General features: G+C 40.0%; 1 protein-coding gene across 7 annotated transcripts in view; it reads left to right on the top strand.

Annotated features, from left to right (window-relative positions):
- nhsl1b (NHS-like 1b) overlaps positions 1–21,339 on the top strand; it is a 93,063-nt gene extending 71,724 nt beyond the window's left edge. For 5 of the 7 annotated variants that reach the window (XM_058755073.1, XM_058755075.1, XM_058755079.1 and 2 more), the window contains exons 2-8: positions 4,762–4,914; positions 6,660–6,787; positions 8,664–8,856; positions 9,973–10,104; positions 11,624–14,794; positions 16,475–16,601; positions 19,331–21,339. In XM_058755073.1, coding sequence (XP_058611056.1) covers positions 4,762–4,914; positions 6,660–6,787; positions 8,664–8,856; positions 9,973–10,104; positions 11,624–14,794; positions 16,475–16,601; positions 19,331–19,955 — 4,529 coding nt within the window. In that variant the 3' untranslated portion in view covers positions 19,956–21,339. Of the gene's footprint in view, positions 1–1,387; positions 1,458–4,761; positions 4,915–6,659; positions 6,788–8,663; positions 8,857–9,972; positions 10,105–11,623; positions 14,795–16,474; positions 16,602–19,330 lie in introns of those variants that run through there. The other 2 variants (XM_058755078.1, XM_058755076.1) reach the window with 2 other exon arrangements.
- Positions 21,340–21,465: the final 126 nt, after the last annotated feature.

The following is a 21,465-nucleotide window of genomic DNA, read 5'->3' on the forward strand; positions in this document are numbered from 1 at the left end:
GTATGAACACACATGCCTGGTTACAACAAATGAAACAAAACATCATGGTCCGGATTGAGAGTTTTATTGCTCAGGTTGTTTCATGACAGCCCAAAACACTTAACTTAGTTCTTATTTATGTTTTGAGTATCAATTGTTTCTGATAAAATGTCTGAGGAGAAATTAAAATAGACATATTTGAGACTATTGTTGACAGGGCCGACACTGAGGGGGGACAACCCAAAATATTCAGATTAGTGGTTGGTCATTATGGGATTTTTCCAATGGTTTATTCTTATACTTGTCCTCTCAGTCTTGAATATTTGGTTACATTCTTGATTTTATTTTATTTTTAAAGATACTAATACTTTTATTTAGCATAAATGCATTAAATTGATCAAAAGTGACAGCAAAGACTTTTACATTGTTACAACAAAAAAAAACAGTTCTTTTGAACTTCTCGGTTTTCACCAAAATAATAAAGATGAATCAGCATATTAGAATTGTTGTTTTAAATTAGAATATTTTGCAATGTAATTTTTTAGTTGGCCTATTAATTAAATTTTTTATTAAAATTATTATTATTTAATAAATGCAACCTTGGTGAGCTTTTTCTTTTTTTTTTTTAACATTACTCACCTTATAGAAACTGATTATTTAGAGAAACTTTTGAGTTTATATTGAAATCATTTTCTGTTTTTATTGCAGACTCTTTTTATCAGGAGAAAAGCTGAAGCAAAAGCCTCTGTTTTATTTCATTGCTGTCTAGGAAAGACAGTTAAGATACTACAGAAATCTCATTTGTAATATTTTTTTTTCCTATAGGCTTGTGTATTATGGTAGAAGCAAAAACTTTGGGATCTTGGCAAATCTGAGCACAGTTTAAAACAGTTTAGATCATCCTTGACTCTAGAGGAGACATATAGGAGGGGTCTTAGAAGAAAAATCTGCAACTTTAGCAGAACTCTTCATTTCATCTAATTGCGGCCTAGGAGAAATAATTGAGAGATTAAAGAGATCTCATTTGCGATTTGTCTTTCCAATGAGCTTGTATTAGAGTAGAAGAAGGGTGAATACTTTGGATGAGCTGTACTGTCGAGCTCCTTGGTAACCGAAGCACAGATGAACAGAGGGGCATATACTACACCCCTCCCTCTGAGCCCCAGGGAGTGTGTGTGTGTGTGTGTGTGTGTGTGAGTGTGTGTATGGGAGGAGGAGGTGTTTCCCAGGGTTGGGTTGAGGGTGTGTGTATATGTAGGAGGGGCTCATTGTGGAGGCGATAAGCGTTGATCAAATGGGGAGAGGCACATACTGACTTGTTGGCAGGAGGACACAGGTTTGTGGACACACACACTGCTCGTCCAGCTCTCCCGTGTACTGGGAGGCCGTGACAATTGTACCACCTGCCTCACACACTGGAATAATGGTGTTCATTGGGACTTCGCTCAAGTCAGTCATTAAATACTTCAAACGCAAGGGTAAGAACTCTTTGACCATGTTCTTTCAGTGCTGATGGACTTAGTTTTGTGAAATTGTTTCAATAGCTGTGTGTTTTATTGATCTATCAGCTAGTGGTTTATTGTAAATTTAAGAGATTTCATTAAATGTGGCAGGTCAGTACTTTGATTGTCAGGTGTGTAAGTGCAGAGTTCATAAAGAGCTGTGAATCTACATGGACAGATGAGTCATATCCTGTACACTTAATAGACAAACCTGTTAACACCTTGATGCTGATTATGATGTCCAGATAATAACCTTGTCACGCATACATTTTGGTTGTGTGCATCTTTTATTATACGTACTCTGGTTTCAAATATTTACGTTAGGCACAGCACAATATATTGGTACCATATCAGTTATCAGTCGATAATATATTATTAAAAAAATGCGATTTAATTTATCTGCATTTGTAGATATTTAATTGTACAGTGTGACTTTGTGCATGCTCAGTTCCCTCCTGATTTTACATGTAGGCTAGTTTACTTTTAGACTTCATCTCATTTTCTCTTAGAGGTAATCTTTAATATCTTAAATATTTAATATAAACTAACACTAAAAATTATTTAATAATTCACTTTATTTTTTTACTTTTTTATTAGTTTTATTTTGTGATTTTTTTTTTTTTTTTTATTTTTTTCAGTTAAAATTGTATAGAATTTATAATATAGAAATAGTGCGTTATAAAATAGAAATTAAAAGTACATTTTTAAGATAATAAATATATAAAGAATATTGTAATTTAATATTTAAAAATATTTTAATGTCAGAATGTATTATCTGTGCATCACTAATCAACATAGATTTCACAATTTGTGGAAGACACTTTTTAAATATATATATATTTGTCTCAGTAGTACGGAGCATAATAAACATTTTCTTTTTAAATTGTGATTCATTTTTAATTGTGATAATTTATCTTCTGAGCCAAAATTCATTGGATGAGCTCATCCATATTCCAGTGTTACACATGGTGGATGGTGACTACAAAATGTGTGTTTTGTGTGGGTATGAGCAGGACCAGAGGGATTATGGGAGTTTTGAATAGGCTGATTCTGAGTGCTGAGCTCAGGCTGATGTGGAGATTGATGTTGGGCACAATGCAGGTTTTTGTTCCTGCTGCCGCTCTCCTCACTCCCCACAAACACACAGACATGTTTAATGGGTTGTGGACAGGTCTGTGTGAGTGTGTGTATTGCCTATTCTGGAATTATCTGATATTTATTATAGGCACTTCAAAGGGCTCGCTGACTTTTATCTCTCTCACGGAGTACGAAGGTTGTTTAATGCTTTTTGTGCATCTGGTTTTGATGTCCAGCAAATGGTCTCGTTGATCGAATGAACGAATTTGTTTGGGTATCCTTTTTTTCTGCGACATGTGCAGGAAGACTTTTTGAAAACAGTTGCTTGATTACATTGGGCACATAAATTGTGCGCTTTACACACATACCAAGAATTAGGGATATGTAGAACTCAAATGATGTTCCAGATTCGGTGTTGGTTTGGTTATGTGACAGTGTCAGCTCAGCTGGTTGGTAGATTATTGACCTTTTTAGTAGTTACCACACTGATGAAGCCATGATCACATAACATTTAGGTACTAACCCGAGGCAAACTCAACACATCAATATTTCCGACTGTGGATGTATTCTAGGGACAAGCCGGTGATTAGATTTTTTTTCAGAATACTTAATTATACACCGCTAAAAGCTAAAGGCCTCTGCTCTTTTAGCTTTGTTTAGTGGCCTCACAGACTTTAATGTATGTCCCAAACAGAGATATCTGTGAATCTATAGCACTTGTTAGATGATTTTATCATTCCAATTACAAACGGCAGTATTTGTAAGGTGTGTTTTTCTGCAGTGCTAAATGCCCTCTGCATCCTCTCATGTGTTTGTCTGCTTTGTCCTGTCTGATGTCTGCACATTCACAGATGATGCCTTTGAGGAGAATGTGTCCCTTTGAAGCCCAGAATTGATTTGAACAACAGCAAGTTCAAAGGCTCAGTGTTGTGGTTAATAAAGAGAGAAAAACCTGGAGAGGGAATGAAAAAACATGCTTTCACACTTTGATTGCTTGAGTTTGATTCCAGCACCTTCTCCTGCCCCCAATGGTGTCTTTTCGTTTTCATATTGTACTTTTGGATCCAAACTTCTGTTGAGTTAACATCATACTTTTACTCACCAAGGATACATTAAATTAACCAAAAGGTACAGTGACATCATGATTTCCAGAAACATATAAAATATTATAACTGTTTTGGTAACTAAAAAGTCTGCTTTAAATTTATTAGAAAATACTGCTTTACTGTATTTTTGATCAAATAAATGATGAGCATACAAGACTTCTTTCAAAAACATTAACAAATGTAAAAATTCTCAGTATATTTATTAATCTGTAGTTTTATTCAATTCTATTATTATTTTATCTGTTTTTGTGGCTTTTTTAGTTTAGTTTTTAGGGTTATAAATAATATTTTTTTTAATAATATTTATTTAATTTTATTTATTGGTTTATTTTTATTTATTTATTTATTTTGAAATTGAAAACTAAATGTAAAAAATAATGACATTTGGCCATAGAGAGACCAGAAGCTTTGTACAGAAGCCCTTTGTAGATTAATTTTCCGTCACAGATCAGTATGTGTTAGTCTCTCTGAAAAGTAAGAAATCACTTCTATATTGAAAGTCCTGATGTCTCATGAATAAACACAATGGCCTCCTGTGGGCTCTGCTTGTCAGTCTGGCAGCTCTCACATGATGGGCCATCACAGCCTAACGGCCCAGTGCCACCTGTGGACACACAGCTCCTCACACCTGTGAGAAAACTCCCACCACTGCTCCTCTACTTTCCCTTCCTCTCAAGTTAAAACGACCAGCCTGTTGTTTTTGTTTGTTTGCTGTCGAGACAGCTGGGGGTTCAAGCTCCAGGGGTCTTTCCTCCAAGATTCCCCTTAACGTCATGACCCGTTTGCACCTCTCCTAGCTAGTACTGTCTTTTCATGTTCACTTAAAGTCACTCTTTGGTTCAAGTGTTTAGGGTTCACTCAATTAAAAGTTTAAGCACAAGATTGTAGCCAACTTTAAAACAAAATGAAATTCTGCAGGAGTCCTTTTGGCTCTATTTTGACTCGCAGCGAGTCCACAAATGAACACATTTGGTCGCTCTTACTTGCATTTGGTTATATGCGCATGTTCTGTGCATTAAGTGCCACGAGTAAATAGGTATGTTGAATGTTTATTATGGCATATAAATAATTTTTTATTTCTTGTGTTTTTTTTTTAGCCGTATCTAATTTGGATGAAGAGAAAAAGTGGACTGTGCACTACACGGCTCCATGGCACCAGCAGGAGAACGTCTTTTTGCCGGGCTCCAGACCAGCCTGCGTGGAAGACCTGCACCGCCAGGCCAAAGTGAACCTGAAAACAGCTCTCAGAGGTAAGAGACACCAGATTCAACATCAGACTGGCTGCAGTGCTCATAACATCAGCATTGCTATGAAACAAACACACTGAGCAGCAGGTAAACGTGCCCATGATGTCATTCGTTCACTGGACACCTGTGAAACGGCCTGTTAGTGACATCCAGGGTTCGATTTAGCAGTACAGCTCAGCTCAAAGGTTTGGTTAGCAGATTTTGGTCTAGAAGTTAATTGTAACCCGAGACTGATCTAGCAGTGCAGGTGGCTGATGTGAAGCCTGATTAATTATGCAGGCACAGGTGTGTAGGTCGTATTACTATAATAGAGACTTCTGGCTTTCAGATGGCAGAGAGGAAGACATGAATGCAGGTAGAGCTGTACCAACAAACACTTTTCCCAATGCGGTTGCGGTAAACTTTTCACTCGCATTTTCTTTTCTGGAAGTCTCTCTTTGATTTATGAAAAAAAAAAGTCATTCCTTAAAACTTTTAATCTGCAAAGACAAACAACACTAAGCACACATGCGGATTAGTGGAAGTTCACAGGTGCCTTGAACATTTTTTTATGACAAGTTATAAAGTGTTTGTAAACTTGCTTGTCTCTTTAAAGTCTTAGTTGACAAATAAGTGTTGATGGAAACCGTAAAGGATTAGCAAACAAAATAAATGCTGGTTTTGGAGAATTAGAGGAAGACTTTTTAACAGTCTGTCTGGTTTTATTTTTGTTACACTGTCTGGATTTGTCCCTTATGTTTGTTGCTCTTGTGCAGGGGTCCCCAAACTTTAAAGATGAAGGGCCAAAAATCAAATTTAATCAAGGGTGATGGGCTAAAAGTAAATGTTGCTCTCTTTCAAAATATATTGTATTAAAAGGTATTACATTTTTATATTTAAACATTTAAATAAAATTTTTTATTATTTTAGCTATTTGTTTTATCATTCTTTTTTTGTTTTTTTTTATTTATTTATTTTTTCTAAAATGAATTTAGATATACTTCAATGGCATATTTTTCCCTTTTTTTTAGTTTGTAAACAGTATGATTATGTGGTGCTATCAAAACATCATTATGTTTGTTTGAGCATCTTGACCAGCATGACAGCAATGTTGAGATTTATTTTTTTTTTGGCAAATGGCGTATGAGAGAATCGTTTGGGGAAACCTGTTTGAAACTCAATAAAAATGTAATATTTTTGCAGTTCAGTTTGTTGCTGTTAGTGGGACAGAAATGGCACACTTCAGCTATTTAATGGGGTGCATCACTCAGCTGCAGTTCAGTGTCATAAAATGAAAGTCAGGAAGTAAGGAAAGACATGCAGCAGATGAGCGTGTGTTTGTCAGCAGAGAGACTGCTGGATTCAGCTGACTGGATGACTGAAGGGATTGTGGGATGCGTGCCAAGGGGATGTAGCTGCCATCTGCAACAGTTAGTTTAAAAAGCCAGTATGATGCAGTCTGCACATTGTCAAACATACAGAGCAGAACACATCTCAGTCTACTACTGTTTTAAAATCTCTTTACAAAGTTTGTCTAACATCCACAAGTGTAAAGGCGCAAAATAAAATTTTATTAATTTTATTTTTATTTTTTTATTATTATTAGTTCAGAGATTCCCCATTTTCATGATTTAAAAATGGTGCTTTCACTCTCAGACCACTAGAGGGAGCCAAATAAACACTATCTGCTTTATACTTCAATTCATGTTTGAAAGTTCTTAAAAACTTTCTTTCAAACTTGGCCTGATGTGTCTGCTCTGTTCCCACAGAATGTGATAAACTGAGGAAAGATGGCTTCCGCAGCTCACAGTACTACTCACAGGGGCCCACCTTCTCTGGCTCCACAAACTCCCAACATGAGGACGAGGAGATAGAAGATAATGAAGCTGATAAAAAGGTAGGCATATTTAAGAATTTATTTTCTGGTCATTAATACTGGTTTGATATTTTCATATATTTTATTGTATTTTTATATTTTATTATATTTAATTTTATATTCATATAAAATATTATAATAGTAACAATTATTACTGTTATTGTTTATAGTATATTTACATATATGTATGTACTAAATATGCAGCCCATATAATATAAGTTTAACACATTTTATATATAGTTTAAAAAATTCTCTTTTATCCATGCCAGGTTTCAAATGTTCTGAAACATTTTCCAGTGTTTTTCACGGTACATTTTAATGTTCAAAACATTAATTCAAGTGGTGTAAAGTGTATTATTTGTTAGTATAGATTTACAGTATTTGCCATCATATTCCTTACTGGCCATAAAAAATTTATCTGTTATGAAATCAGTACAGAAAGCTGTTCTGTGACTGTGTAGCAGCCTGTAGGATTTGGCTACCCTCTGCTGGAGAGAGAGTGTCTGCCTGCAGATGGGATCTGGGTACTGAATCAAGCCTCCCACATGTGCCTCTGTGGAGTTCCCGCCTCAGTTCTTCAGTATCTCTGCTGGCTTCATTAATGTTGTCAGCCATGTGTGGCCCCATTATGAGAGCTGAACCCCAGGAGACTGACACTCTAATGAAACTATTACTCAGAATGTGTTAGAAAGCAACAACTGCACTTGTTATTTACTGAGATTTTACATTCTACAAAGCTGCTGAAGACAGGTTTAAAAGAAAAGGACTTTAACTGAATTAATTCAATTAGACAATCATAAAAGTTTTAGCAAGAAATAATTATGCAGTTTTGTTTATAGCATGCCCATCTTACCCTTGCCCTTATTCTCTCTCTCCTTTATTGCTTATAATCACACTGCGTTCAGGGGCCCAGGAAAGGTCAGACCCTGTAAAAGCAAAGATTCAGGGGTCCTTTTGTCCTCCTATTACCCCTAGCCCTCCCTAAAGGATCCCATGCCCCTTTAACCTTTTTTACCACCCTAGACCTGCTTTCCCAGCCCATTGGGATTGAGGTTAACTCATGTTACAGTGCTGGACAGGCCTTTTGCTTTCCTTTTTCTCGTTCTTTCTTTTTTTTTTTTTCTCCTGCTTTTCTTTCTCCTGAACTTTTTTTTTTTCACATTTTAGGATGTTATTTCAATGCCTTAACATCATAAAACACAAAAATTGTTTGCTGCTGAATTTTGGTTTTATTTAACTATTTTATTGGAGAAAGCTTTTGTAGAAGCAGCATTTTTTAGAAGTACTCTTTATTTTACACTGAAAGTCATTCCACTCTGACTGAGGCAGGACAGGTAATAAAATGTTGAAACATAAAACAAGACCTCAGGCAGCTGTGAATAGGTTTTGCACTATTGTTAGTGACCTGGATGGATAATTAAATGTATTGCAGTGATTTAACTACAGTTGGTTTGTTAGGGAGGCTGAGGGAGGCCCAGGTGTTGGATTGAAACTTCAGATGGTCCACTTGTAACTCCGCTGCGAACAGTGTTCCCATTTCAGAATCACAATGCGTGAACAGAGTTTTAACGCCTCACTGGTTTTTCCCCTCTCTCAGCTCCCGTTCTCTGTTCTTTCTCTGAGTTTCTCAGTGCGTTTATGTGGATGTGTGGTTTGGTGGTCAGTTGCCCGTGAAACTGCTCTGTATACTCCTGGAGCTCCAATAAGTCGGGGCACAGAACCCTTAAACAACCCTTGGCTAAAGTTAAAGAGAAATAAGGGGTGTAGGAGCTCTGCGTCTGAAACTCCCTACTAGTCTCAAATATGCTTTATTGTTTTATTTATTTATTTTTGGCTTACTTATCTCTATAAGCCCCCTGCAGTCATAAAACTCACTGTATTTTCACCTCTTTTCCAGTCCACAGCATCTTCAGGAGAGGAAGAAAAAGACACCTGCCAAATGAGAGCACAGAGTCCAACGCAGGTGGAGGGGGTTGAGGTTGATGGACAAATGTCACAGTCCAAAGCTCCGCCCCTGCCCACTCCAGAAGAGAAGATGAGGCAGCAGGCTCAGGCCGTTCTCACAGATATTGTCCCCATCAATGTCACAGGCAAGGAATTTAATAATATATCCCATCAGCTGTCAGTCAAACCAGCCAGCACTGCAGTTAAAAATGTCACTTCCATGTTGTGACTCTGAAGAGTCCGTATGTTTGTCAGTCTAGAATTCATATAGTTGGTCTGTTACATTCATAGTTTGTTTCATGTGGATAGCTCAGCAAAATCTTAGAATTTGTTACTGAATTTTATTTGTAATTCCTAATAACCTAACATTTGAGCACTGCATGCATGATCACTACTTACTGCCTGTTCTGGATTCATAACCATGTGGATAGATCTAACACGAATGTGTATGAGTGCATTAACAATTCTCATGTTAACAGTTCTGTCATTTCCACTATCTCTTTGACCTTTGAGAGCATTTATCTGTTTGAACATTAAGTCTCACAAATTCATCGCTGTGAAGTACACACACACACACACACCTTATCCAAAAGATCACAGTCTCACCTACTACATAGTCTCTTCCTCAGACAGAATAAGCTCTGTATTTCCAATCTCTTCAAAAAAAATTCTGAACTTCACTATGACTCAGGAAGAAGCTGCATTAGACTTTAAAGCACACACACACACACACACACACATATATACACCCCCACACTAATTCAGTCTGTCAGCTCCGTGACTTAGTCAGACATCCCAGCGTGCTGAAGCTTAGTCAACAGTGCCCAGTCTCTGGAGTTCCCTCGCTTTTGCAGCGCTACAGCACAAAAGTGCTTTTATAGTTAAGATACTGTTTCTAATATTATATTTCAAAAAAGGTTGCCTCTTCATATACTTCATATAGAGTGAGAACATTCTATTTGGATCTGAGTTTTCCCCTAGTATACCACAGATCAGAGCATTCAGTTTGCATGCATATATTGTCTACCCAATCTTGAACATAGTTGCATTTTTGACACAGACACAATTGAACATAATTGAATGTAGATATGTGTGCAGTTATGTCTTTGTCTTTGGTTTTCACATCATTTGCTTATGCAGAATGTGTGTGGCTCTGCATGAAAGTTGTACTGGAACTGTATGTGTGTGTGCGCTGCATGTGTGATGCATGTATGTTACTAACTGGCCCTTTTGCCTGTCTGCCCTCGTCAACTGATCTCCAGGGGAGACGTTTGACAGGCAGGCCAGCATCCGCCGCTCCCTAATAAACACTGACACTCTGGTCCGCCGGCCCAAGAAGGTTAAGCGGAGAAAGACTATTTCAGGGGTGCCTGACAGCGTCCAACAGGAACTAGGTATGGTATGGCTTTGCCAGCTCTCTCTGCTGCTGCTCCTGCCTCACCTGTTTCCATTTAGTTGAGTTTCATGTAGCACTGTAGCTGTCATGACCATCTAATGTAGTTTGACATGACCGTGCCTCATTCCCATCTCAACGCATTTTCTTTGCATTGATTTTAGAATCTTAGAACTATCCTAATCTGAGCTCTCCCTCTATCCAAAGAAATGTATTCCTATTTAAAATTACCGTCTCATAAATCTACTCTCAAATCATGTATCGATTTGAGTGCCCTAAATGGGGATTTTGTTTTACTTCTTTTTTCACTGTGTGAGTCTTTGCATGCATACTCTCGACGCTCTCTGTTATATAATCTCAGCATCCAACAGCTGCATCCAGCGGCATTCCATTTCCCACCACTCCCCTGGGTCACGGTCCCTGATTCTGTTTAGTTTGCTTCCTGTTAGTGTATGTGAGAGCTGATTTTGGAACCATTGTTGGAGGAGGCATGCTACATTTTGCTTTGCAGCCAACTGAAGCCACTACATAATCCCCTATTCAGATTCCTCTGGCAAAACACTTCATATTTTATCAGGGAAGTAATAGAGGGGGAGGGGAGAGGTAAATCGACATAGTAGAAGAAAGAAAATTGCAGATAGTCATCATAGTTGGGTGTGTATTATAAGCAAGTTTCATACATATCCATTTTCAATAACACTAGCGTACTGTTAAAATTTCTGCGCACATGCTAGATTATGGGGATTGTGGAAAGGGCATTCTGCATCACTATTTGTATTTTCTATTTGTAGATAAGCTTTTAATCAACCCTTCTCTATCAGAACAGATGGGTGTGGGGGAGAAATAGAGTGTCTTTCTCTTTAAAGATGTACTCTTTGTGCGATGCACAATAAATCTACATTAAGTCCCATTGTGTTGTTTATATATGCAGAGGTAAGGACTAACTTCATGCCCTGGTTTAAAACTAAAGTTGATCTGATAGAAATGCTTTTAAGACAAGTCTCTGTCTAATGGTTTAGAATAACATGATTACGTTTGTATGATAATTTATTCGCTAACAATGAGCGTGACGTTAAAGAGATGCAAAGTTGCACTCTGTGGTGTGCATATAGTAACAGGAGGCATAATGCATTAACAGCCTGTGGTTTTCAACTAAACTCTAAAAATGTCTCTGCAAATGCATGCATATATGAATGAGCCCATAAATATGTGTGGTTTGTGTGGAAGCGTGCTGTAGTGCCTGTCCCCCTAAGATCCTCGATTTAGTGCACACACTCTCATTGACACTCAGGAATGGACAACATATTTGGCACCAGACATTAAGATATCAGTCTTAATCAAAGTTTCCAAAAGTCATCAACATGCCATATGTGGCTTCAGCTAATCAAATTAATTAGCTCTCAATTGAGAGGGTTAATCTGATTGGCAGCTGATGTCACAAAGAGATGGAGGGGAAAGAACAGAGAAACAAGCAGCTGTAGTATTTGTCATAATTTTCTCTTTTCTGTTTTTCTCCACAGCAGCTAAAGGGCGTGGAGGAGAGCTTCGGCCACAGTCCATGTTTATCCCTGGACAGTATTCAACACTTGGGCGAGTCATAAATGGGAATTCAACTCTCCGTCGATCTATAACAAAAGATTCTGGCTGCCAGACTGAAAATGTAAAAATTGTCCCACCCTCTGTGAGGAGAATACGGGCTCAGAAGGGCCAAGGAATTGCTGCTCAGATGGCCGGCATCTCCACCTCTGCCACGAACATCTCTTCAGTTTCTGATGGGAGCTCCCCTGGAAATTCAGTTGTTGTAATGGCACCACAGTTTGGCAATGATATCCAACGTTTTCACAGCTTGCCACGAGGTGCACGGGTCTCTCTTAACGCAGAGCCCCTTTACAGTAGCACCCCTTTCAGGCAAGAAGACTCCACTGCAAAATCAACTCAACAGATTGGAAAATTACAAGTAGATGATACTGTGGTGCACATGAGGAATGCCCCCAGGGTATGCACCCAAGCACGGCCAAAATCTCAGGAGGTTAGAGGTACTCAAAGGGAGTGGGGATCTGTCTCGGGTCCAGCCTGTGTAGTTTCTCCACATGCTGCCTACTCAACCTCCCTTATACCTAATGCTACTCTATCATGTTCTGCTGAGGTTATCGCACTTCACACCACGTCAAGCCCTGGCCAGAGCCCACTTGCTGGCTCACCGTACACTAAAGCTAGACCTCTTAGCATGGTCTCAGCTGTCAACAGTGAGAGCACCAGTAGTGTGGGCACAGGATCACACACACCAGAAGCAGGTATGAAGGATACCTCCAGTGAGACTGGCCGGTCCGATAGCAGTTTGCACAGCCACAGCACCCTTGCCGCAGGAACACTGTCTTCAGACGAGCAATGGATTTACGACACTCCTGAGAATGTCTTGCCCAGAAGAACACTATCTTCCAGCTGCTCAACACCCATAAATCATCTCTATAGTAGCCTTGAACGCTCCTCAAAAGGCACAGACTCTAGTTCGCTCTACTCTATGGACAATGATGGCTACTACACTTCCATGCATCTGGATTCAGGCCTTAGGTCAAGGAGCCAGGGTAGCGGCCATGGTCATGGCATAGGAGGAAGAGCGGCAAGACACAGTATGTACGAGTGCCTGGGTCAGCAAGAAGACCGAAACAGCTTGTACAGTGACCGGTCGCTGTCACGTTCCATTTCTCTACGCAAGCCTAAGAAACCACCTCTTCCACCAGCACGCACAGACTCTCTAAGACGAAAGCCTAAGAAAGCCAGCTCTCCCACTGCCAGTATTGGACGGTCAGATATTAGCAATGGTCCGCTTCTCAATGAGTCATTGATTGCCACGCTCCAGCAGTCACTTCAGAATGGGCTGAAAGGCAAAGGGTCCTCCACCTCACCATCTCATAGTCCTTGTAGTGACTATGAGGACCCCTGGATGCTTCGTTCCAGGAGCCAGAGCAGCATCAGTGCAGGCAGCAGTGGTGTGTCAGCTACAGGGATGGCTCATGTGTACTCCATTTGTCACGTCACACCTTCTCATAGTGACACTAGTAGCCTCCGTTCTGATTATGCGGACTCCTGGGGCTACTACATGGAGTACCCTCGTCCATCTGGAGATCAAACACAGTCACCTTGCACCAATTCACTTTCTGCTGTACAAGTGGTTGAGATGGGAAATGGGAAAAGCCTCCACAATGGTAACCAGGCTAATCTTCCTCATGCTCAGGAAGGAAGTGATGTGTCTGTGAAGCCTAAAACAGGCACCTCATCACCGGATAGGGTACATCGGTTGACTTCTCCATCAAGTGGATACTCGAGTCAATCCAACACTCCAACAGCTGGCACTCCTGTTCCCTCCTTCATGAGATGCATGTCCCCATCAGGCAAGCCCAAACCCAGAGTGCCTGAAAGAAAATCATCCCTGCTTTCATCTGTATCCATATCGTCGTCTTCCACTTCTCTTTCCTCCAACACCTCTGATTCCAACAGGAACAATATTCCTCCTCCACCTCCTCTACCAGTTGGTCCTGTGGCTCTTGTACCTTTTAATCCTCCATCCTCTCCTCCTCCCTTTCCGCCCTCCGGGCCGATGTGCACTATAGACCAGAAATTTCCCCCTCCGCCACCTCCTTTACCCACAACCCCCCATCAACAAGCATCCATGAGCCCTCCTTACATCAATTCCTCCCCTGAATTTCCACCACCTCCACCTCCGGAAGTGTTGACTGACCCTGTCTTGTCAAGCCTCAATAGTTCTTTCAGCCCTCCACCACCTCCTCCACCACTGCCTGCTTATTCTCCACCCCAAAATCAACACCTACCCAGCTTGACACCACCTACACCTTCCTCTGCTTGCTTAAAGGAAATTAAAGGTGGCCTAAAACCAGTGAACCTAGAAAGAAAACCAGTGTCGCCTCACTTTGAGGAGCTTAGTAAGATTGGCATGCCTCTCATCACCCCTTTGGCCCTGCAGAGGGTGCAGCTTCGGCCAGCAAAACGGCCAGAAAACAATGGAGTTAGCCAGTTAGGCAGACCCCAATCACCAGAGAAGCCTCAAAAACCAGGGCATCCCACAATTCCTTGCATACCTCCAAATTTAAGGCCATCATCTCCAGAGAAAAAACTCTCCATCCAGCATAGCCAGGATAGCCATGCTGAAGCAGAACCTGGCTGTGTAATATCATATTCTGAACAGACATCCTGCTTTACAAATGGTTCCATAGATCTTGGTGAGGTTAAGGCCACAGCTGAAGTAGATGGTCTCGAGACTGCCCTCGCATCACCTGCGGAAACGCCACAAAACTCTACACCCAAGAGGAAGCCTCCTCTGATTTCCAAAAAGCCCAAGTTTTCTTTCATCTTTTCCTCAGTGGATCATGTCAGTGATTTGCTGAGTGCTCAGAATGACGATAAAATCTCCACTATAGCTGAAGATCTGGACACCACACCTGTGCCAGAACAGGAAGAAAAGGCAACTGAGAAAGATGGCATTGACATTTCTACACCTCCTGAGGAAATAAGAGACATTTCTCCCACAAATGGTGAAGCTCAGGAGTTCTCCCAGACTGGTACCATTACTCCTGATACAGACAAGGGCACCTCTGAAGCAGAGGATGAAGAAAGAGATGATGATGATGTAACCAGCAGCACAGGATCTTTTGGCTCTAAAGATGATGAAAGTGGTGAGTTAGATTTTCCTAATTTTACTCTGTGAGGTTGGAGATCATTTATAAACCTGGATGACACAAAATCATACAATTTTAAATACTCTGGCCTTTTTAAAGAGTCAGAGGCACTATTAGATGACATTGTGATCTCAACCTCTAAATTACATAAAGAGAGATGATAGGAACAACGGGATGCACATTAGCAGCTTGTATGAATGGGACATCACTGCAGCAGCCCTTTGGATTCAGTACTTTTACTTCTCTCTCTCTGTCTTTTCCCAAAACTATCACTATATTCATTCAGCCACCCCTCCTCTCTCACCACCATCTGTCCCTTTGACTTTTGATTCTTCTATTCCTCTATATCAGGGATACTCAAATCTGGCTCGCGAGATCCACTTTCCTGCAGAGTTTAGCTCCAACCCTAATCAAACACACCTGAGCATGCTAATCAATGTCTTCAGGATCATTAGAAAATCACAGGTAGGTGAGTTTGATCAGGGTTGGAGCTAAACTCTGCAGGAAAGTGGATCTGGCAAGCCAGATTTGAGTATCACTGCTGTATATCCTTCTGTTGTTCATTCTTTCATTTATTCATTCTCTCAGTAGATGTTTTGCATGCATTTTACATGACAAATGTAAATGAATAATATTAATAAATTATTCATTATTTAATGAATATTTAGAGTAGCTATACACAGACATCTCTTAAATGAATTTTTTTAGTTTAATGAAGGTGTGCAGCTTACATATCAGGACTTTTCTAGGTATTTCTCTCTTATATTTTTTAAATCTTTACAGCTAAAGAGAATATGTGCATCTCTTTCAACATCATCATTGTTACAGTGACCACACTCACACTTCTAGCCATAGTCAGGATAGAATGGGACAGCATTCCCTAGGGAAAGCTTTTAAACGGGATGGGGCGGGGGGTGGAGCTGACAGTGGGTATAGGAGGAGAGAAGCGAGGGAGGGGTAGGGAAGAGAGCGCGTAACGTGAGATCACCCTCAGCAGCTCAGGCAAGTGCAGATGTGAGCTGAGAAGAGAGCAGAGCAACTGAACTCTGGAAAGGTGGATACAACCATAACAATGTAAGAGAATATTAAACATACAGCTTTTTACCATCCTTCATACATGTTACAATTGAACGTGATGCATATGTGCGTGTCCTTGGATTTATTGACGGCTGTGTCTTGGTACTTGTTTTAAAATCTTGTATTTTCTTATATTTTGCATAATCCGTGTTCAAGCTCTCTAGTGTTTTAAATCTGCCTAGAAGGTTTTCCTCTCCATTCTTTGAATGTTTTTGTTAGACAAGTTTGTCCCAACATGCCTATGCATTTTGACGTAACAGTATCGAGTTCTAGAATGCAAGGCGTGTATTTATGAGCAAGACAGTATCGGTTTGACAGCTGAGTTTGTTATTATCAGAGCACATTTACATTACATTTATGCATTTGGTAGATGCTTTTATGAATTTTTAAACGCTTTTGACCTTGGTGTTGGAAGTGCAATACTTTTACGATAATAACACTGGTATTATAACAACTCTCTCTCTCTCTCTCTCTCTCTCTATATATATATATATATATATATATATATATATATATATGTGTGTGTGTGTATATATGTATGAATTTAAATATATATTATTATTATTATTATATGAGTTTGATATATGAAGTTTCTACCAGGTGAGCTGTTCGAGTCCAGCACGTTGGACGTCACTCAGTCTCCCAGCATCAACAGCGACAAATGTGGGGACATGGTGACCCCCACGCGGCCCCGCACCACAGAGGACCTCTTTGCTGCCATTCACAGGTAAATTTCCACAATACTTTGCTGTGATCCCTTTTCCAGTCTGGTCTACTTCCTTTCCACTCCATCCCTCCCTCATCCCGTAAACCGCATCCATAATTTTAAAGCGGGCTGTCCAATCCAATCTCAGATACATTCATCAAAGATGGAGCGTAGAAGGAAAGCAGCCTGTAAAGAGTATGGCTTCTGTGGTCTCTGTCTGTCAGATTAAAAAATGCCCCAGGCTGAAGTATTACCCCACTGGATGCTTATAGTTTGGCTGTATTGGAGTAACATGCACTCTCTTCTAATTCCATCATAAAACACTCATAGCCTTACTGCAGTCTTTCACATGAAAACGCAGCTCTGACGCATTATTTAAAATTCATTATGTTGTTGTGTTTTAGTTCACACAGCTGTATTACGTATGCAGGCTTGCCATAGTCACGTGTAATGGGCAGGTTTTTGAAGTTCTTCAGCACGGCACACAATTTCATTCGAGAGGATTTGGTTTCTTCCGCTACAGTGTGTGTGTGTGTGTGCGGCTTTGCTCTTCCTTCTGCTCTGGACCGCTGCAATCTCACACAGATATTAGAGCAAAAGATATCCTTGAAATGGAAGACCAGTTTAGATGTAGTGTGACAGAGCACCAGATGCTATGTGCTCCGTAAATCCTGCGGTTTGCCCACTGCCACTCTCAAAGCACTGAGCTTTAGATGAATCAAATAATAAAGCTGAAGCGAAAGATAGATTACAACCACAGTGTTTATAGCATTTATCTCAAGATTTGACCTACTGTGTTTTACAAGGACTTGACATAGCAAAAAAAATCTGTATTTATTCAAATAATCTATATTTCAAAATATAGAAACAGGCTTAAAACAAGATAAGCATACATTTCGGTTAAAAATTGAATCCTATTACAGTTGTAATCTTAAAACTAAAATTGGATTCTTTTAATATATCACTGTGTTTTAATATATCAAAATAATAGTCTCTGCACCTAATGCAATTTGGCTTCTCAAGTAAATTTGTCATTTTAAGGAGATGTATATATGTGTGTGTGTGTGTGTGTGTGTGTGTGTATACAGTATGTATGTGTCTGTGTGTGTATGTATATATATATATATATATATATATATATATATATATATATATATATATATATATATATATATATATATATATATAGAAAATGCATATATATATATATATATATATATATATATATGCATTTTCTATATTTATCTTTAAAGGATTTGTTTAGGATTTTTAGGTATTGTTTTTTTTTTTAGATATTGTATATCTGACACTTTCAACTCTTGCTTCCACATCCCTTGTAATTTTCCCACTATCTGTCATATCTGTTGTTCTCTTCGTCCTTGGTCTTCCCTGATCTCTTCCACCCTCCTTTTCCTTCTCTTTCGTTCAGCCTGGACCAGTTGAACATGAACACCCCCCAACATATGAGGTGCGATCTGGCAAGTAATTAGCCGATGGCTGTTCGTCTCGTGATGATGCTAGGGTGGGATTAGCTCTATAATCTCCCAGCGCATCTCAGACTTGGGATGAATTTCTGCTCCATCCCGCAGATAATCCCACGCTCCCTAATCTGCAGCAGTTATGCCATGCTAATGAATTTGATTTGATCCTGGGCACACATGCTAGTGTTCATTGACCCAAGGTCCCCCTACTGGTTGGGTGAATGAACAGCCCTCCGGGTTAAAACGATGCTGGGCATTTTGCCCAGTTTGCTTTGTTGATTAAGCTTCCATTATGTCTGCACTTCCATAAAGTTGCAACGCTTGCAGTATTCCTCTTTGGTTTGGCTTTTAAAGCACTGAATTTGTATTAAACAAAACCCCCCACACTCCCGCTGTTTATATCCTGCATTGTCAAGTTATTCCTGCTTTTCCAATCTTGCAGTGAAGTTTTGGTTTGCTGGGGGCTAGCTGAGTTTAATGAGAAAGTGGAACAGAAATCAATGAAGGGAATAGGCTCATCAAGACTGAAAAAATTAATCACAAAAATTGACTCAAATCTTATTCAAGTCATTCAGCTTCAGGAGTAGTTAGATTAGTTGTTAACTGAAGTGAAGCATTTTCATTAAGTGGCAGCTCTGTCGATAGAGGTTTCTTTAAATAATAGTTTGAAACACAAAAAAAAACATCAAACAACTTTTTTGTTTGTACTAAATGAACTGATGTTCTACTGCCTACTGCTAACTAATATAAGCTTTAGCTAATATTTATTGGTTTAGGGATGCACAGTTGTAAAATTCTCAATTTTAAAATAATCGATAAAGAGATTATATAAAAATTAAAACCTATTGTTTTAAATGCTGAAGTGAATTTAGGCATCACAGCATTATAATGCACAGTATTGCTACAGATTTGCTAAAAATTACATTTAACAGTGTTACTAATTTATATTTTTAAAGATGAACTAAGTGTTGACTGATATTGTGCATCCCTTCTTTGGCTTTCATTGCTTTATTTCTCGGTTACACTTTATTTTAAGGTGTCCTTGTTACAGTGTAATTATATATTTAAGTACTGAGTAGTATTAATTAACTACATGTACTTACTATATGGTTAGGGTTTGGTTTAGGGTTACTTAAATGTAATTATGCATAATTGTTATTATAATAGTAAGTGCATGTAATGTGTAACAAGGACACCTTAAAATAAAGTGTTACCTATTTCTCTTTTGACAAAACAACTTACCTGACATTACTTCATCTTTGTTTCCAGGTCGAAGCGGAAGGTCCTGGGCCGCAAGGAATCCGAAGAGGACCGTTCACGGGGTTCTGTATCCCCACCGGCCACCCCTACAGGAATGGCACCCAGCTTGACTTCCTCTCTGCCACGGCAAACGAGCTCCATCCAGCGCAGCCTGCGCAAATCCGCAACAAGCAGCGACACCTTCAAGGCCCTCCTGCTGAAGAAAGGCAGTCGCTCCGAGACCAGCTTCCGCATGTCTGCTGCAGAGATGCTGCGCAGCACTGACCCACGCTTTCAGAGGGCTCGCTCTCTCGACGACTCATTCGATCCAGCGTCTCCGACGGGCGAGAGCCCCTGCTCTTCACCGGGCCGGAACAAGAGGATGTCCGAAGACTGGGCACGCAATGAGGGAATGTTCTCAACGTCCCCGTCGTTAATTGGTCCGAAGTATGGACGATCTCGCACGCCGCCCTCCGCCGCCAGCAGCAAGTATAACGCCCGCAGCCGGATCCTCAGCAGCCCCATGACTGTTATTTGCGAGAGGGATGGGGAACTCACCGACTGTGAAGACCCATGCCCTGTTCCTCCATCAAACATGCCCCTTCCCATCTCTCAGGACTCTAACAGCACTTTATGCGAGCAGAGCGGCAGTTAGGATACCAAACGGCTCCTTGGCAAAGGCAGAACGTCTTCTTGGCACCAGAGATTGACTGAGGGCAGAAGACCAGGAGAGGCTGAACTGTAGAAGGTCTTGCCGCCCGCTAATCCAGGCAGCGCTGTCTGATGTTGCATTGTGGGCTAAGACTTGTGGATCTAAGGTAGATCAAGCAGTCAGCTCAAGCAGCAGATGAGATACTGCTGTATCTGTAGCTCTTCAGAAAAAAAGTAACCAATCTAATCCAATCTGACCTTCTTTTCGGAGAGAACTCCGCTTTCAGAGGCAATACTAGACTCATCTTTCCAAAGCTACTTCCAGTTACTTCTTTTATGTTGTTCAGCATTTTATTTCCATTCTTAAGCAGTAACTGTCAGATTTGTGTGTGGGGTTTCTTGGTAAAGCAGTTAACGAAAGTTGTAATGAAGGAATTACTATGTGACTACTTGTTTTGGCTGTAGTAGTTCAAGTTGATGGATATTTTGTGGTGCGTCACATCTCAAACTTTAGTGAAGCAGCTCTGTCAGCGCCTTACCGCTTGAGTACGCCGGTCTTCAAAGACCAAGATAAACAGCACACCGACCGATTCCTACAAGAGGGTGTCTTTCCATACTGTTCGGACCAAGGGAAGTGTCTGGAATGGAAAAGGAATTGGGATTGGAGGAACGAAGGCTTGTTTGTGGAAACATTTATGTTTGGTTTTTGGTGTGTAGGTTTGCACTGTGTTCATCGTCGTCTTTTATTCGTCATTTAAAAAGCATTGTGTCTGTGTTGGTTATTTTAAAAAGTTAATTCTGACATCTTACTTGAAACAAATGACCGGTTTACTTGTAATTGTTCTGGTTACCAAAGAGCCGAACGGGACACTCTTAACTTGCTGAAATGTGATGCCATTTTTCAGCTCGAGTTCAGTTCTGTTAACATCTAGAGAAAGTAACCGCTTAATTACTAATCCTCCTGTTTACCTGTCAAGCGTTTTCTTTTCTTGTGAAGTTTTATAATGTTTTTTTATGTATATACCTACAGAAATGTTAAGTAACACCTGATCTTATTTTCAAAGAATTTGTACATTTTAGAAACCTTTCCTAGGAGTGGCTTCCTTTTGTAGAGTATTTATTTTAGAATAGCCAGAATGTGGTTTGATATACTGTATCTGGAGAGGATCTTTTTGAGAGGGAAGTGAATGAGGTGTGATTAAACGGGAGCTCCTACAGATTTGTGGTCTTTAAATTCAGATTCACCGGTCACAGAACTTCTATTTTGTTCCTTCACCCATTCTGCTGGTGGAAACACGGATCAGAAAAAGAACGATGGTAAAGAGGAAGCAAGCTGCTAACCCTCTAGAGTATGTCTCTGTAATAAAACATGGTGATATTTAAAAATTGCCCATCTGTCTTGTCTCTGTCTTTGATTCACTGCCACCTGTCAGCCGCCAGCCCAAACCACAATCTCATTAGCGCCGTCACCATAACACCCACAGCTGTACATCAACTCCAGAGGCTTTGCAGGG

The sequence above is a fragment of the Onychostoma macrolepis genome, chromosome 20 (assembly GCF_012432095.1).
Source record: "Onychostoma macrolepis isolate SWU-2019 chromosome 20, ASM1243209v1, whole genome shotgun sequence".
In the NCBI taxonomy this organism is placed as follows: Eukaryota; Metazoa; Chordata; class Actinopteri; order Cypriniformes; family Cyprinidae; genus Onychostoma; species Onychostoma macrolepis.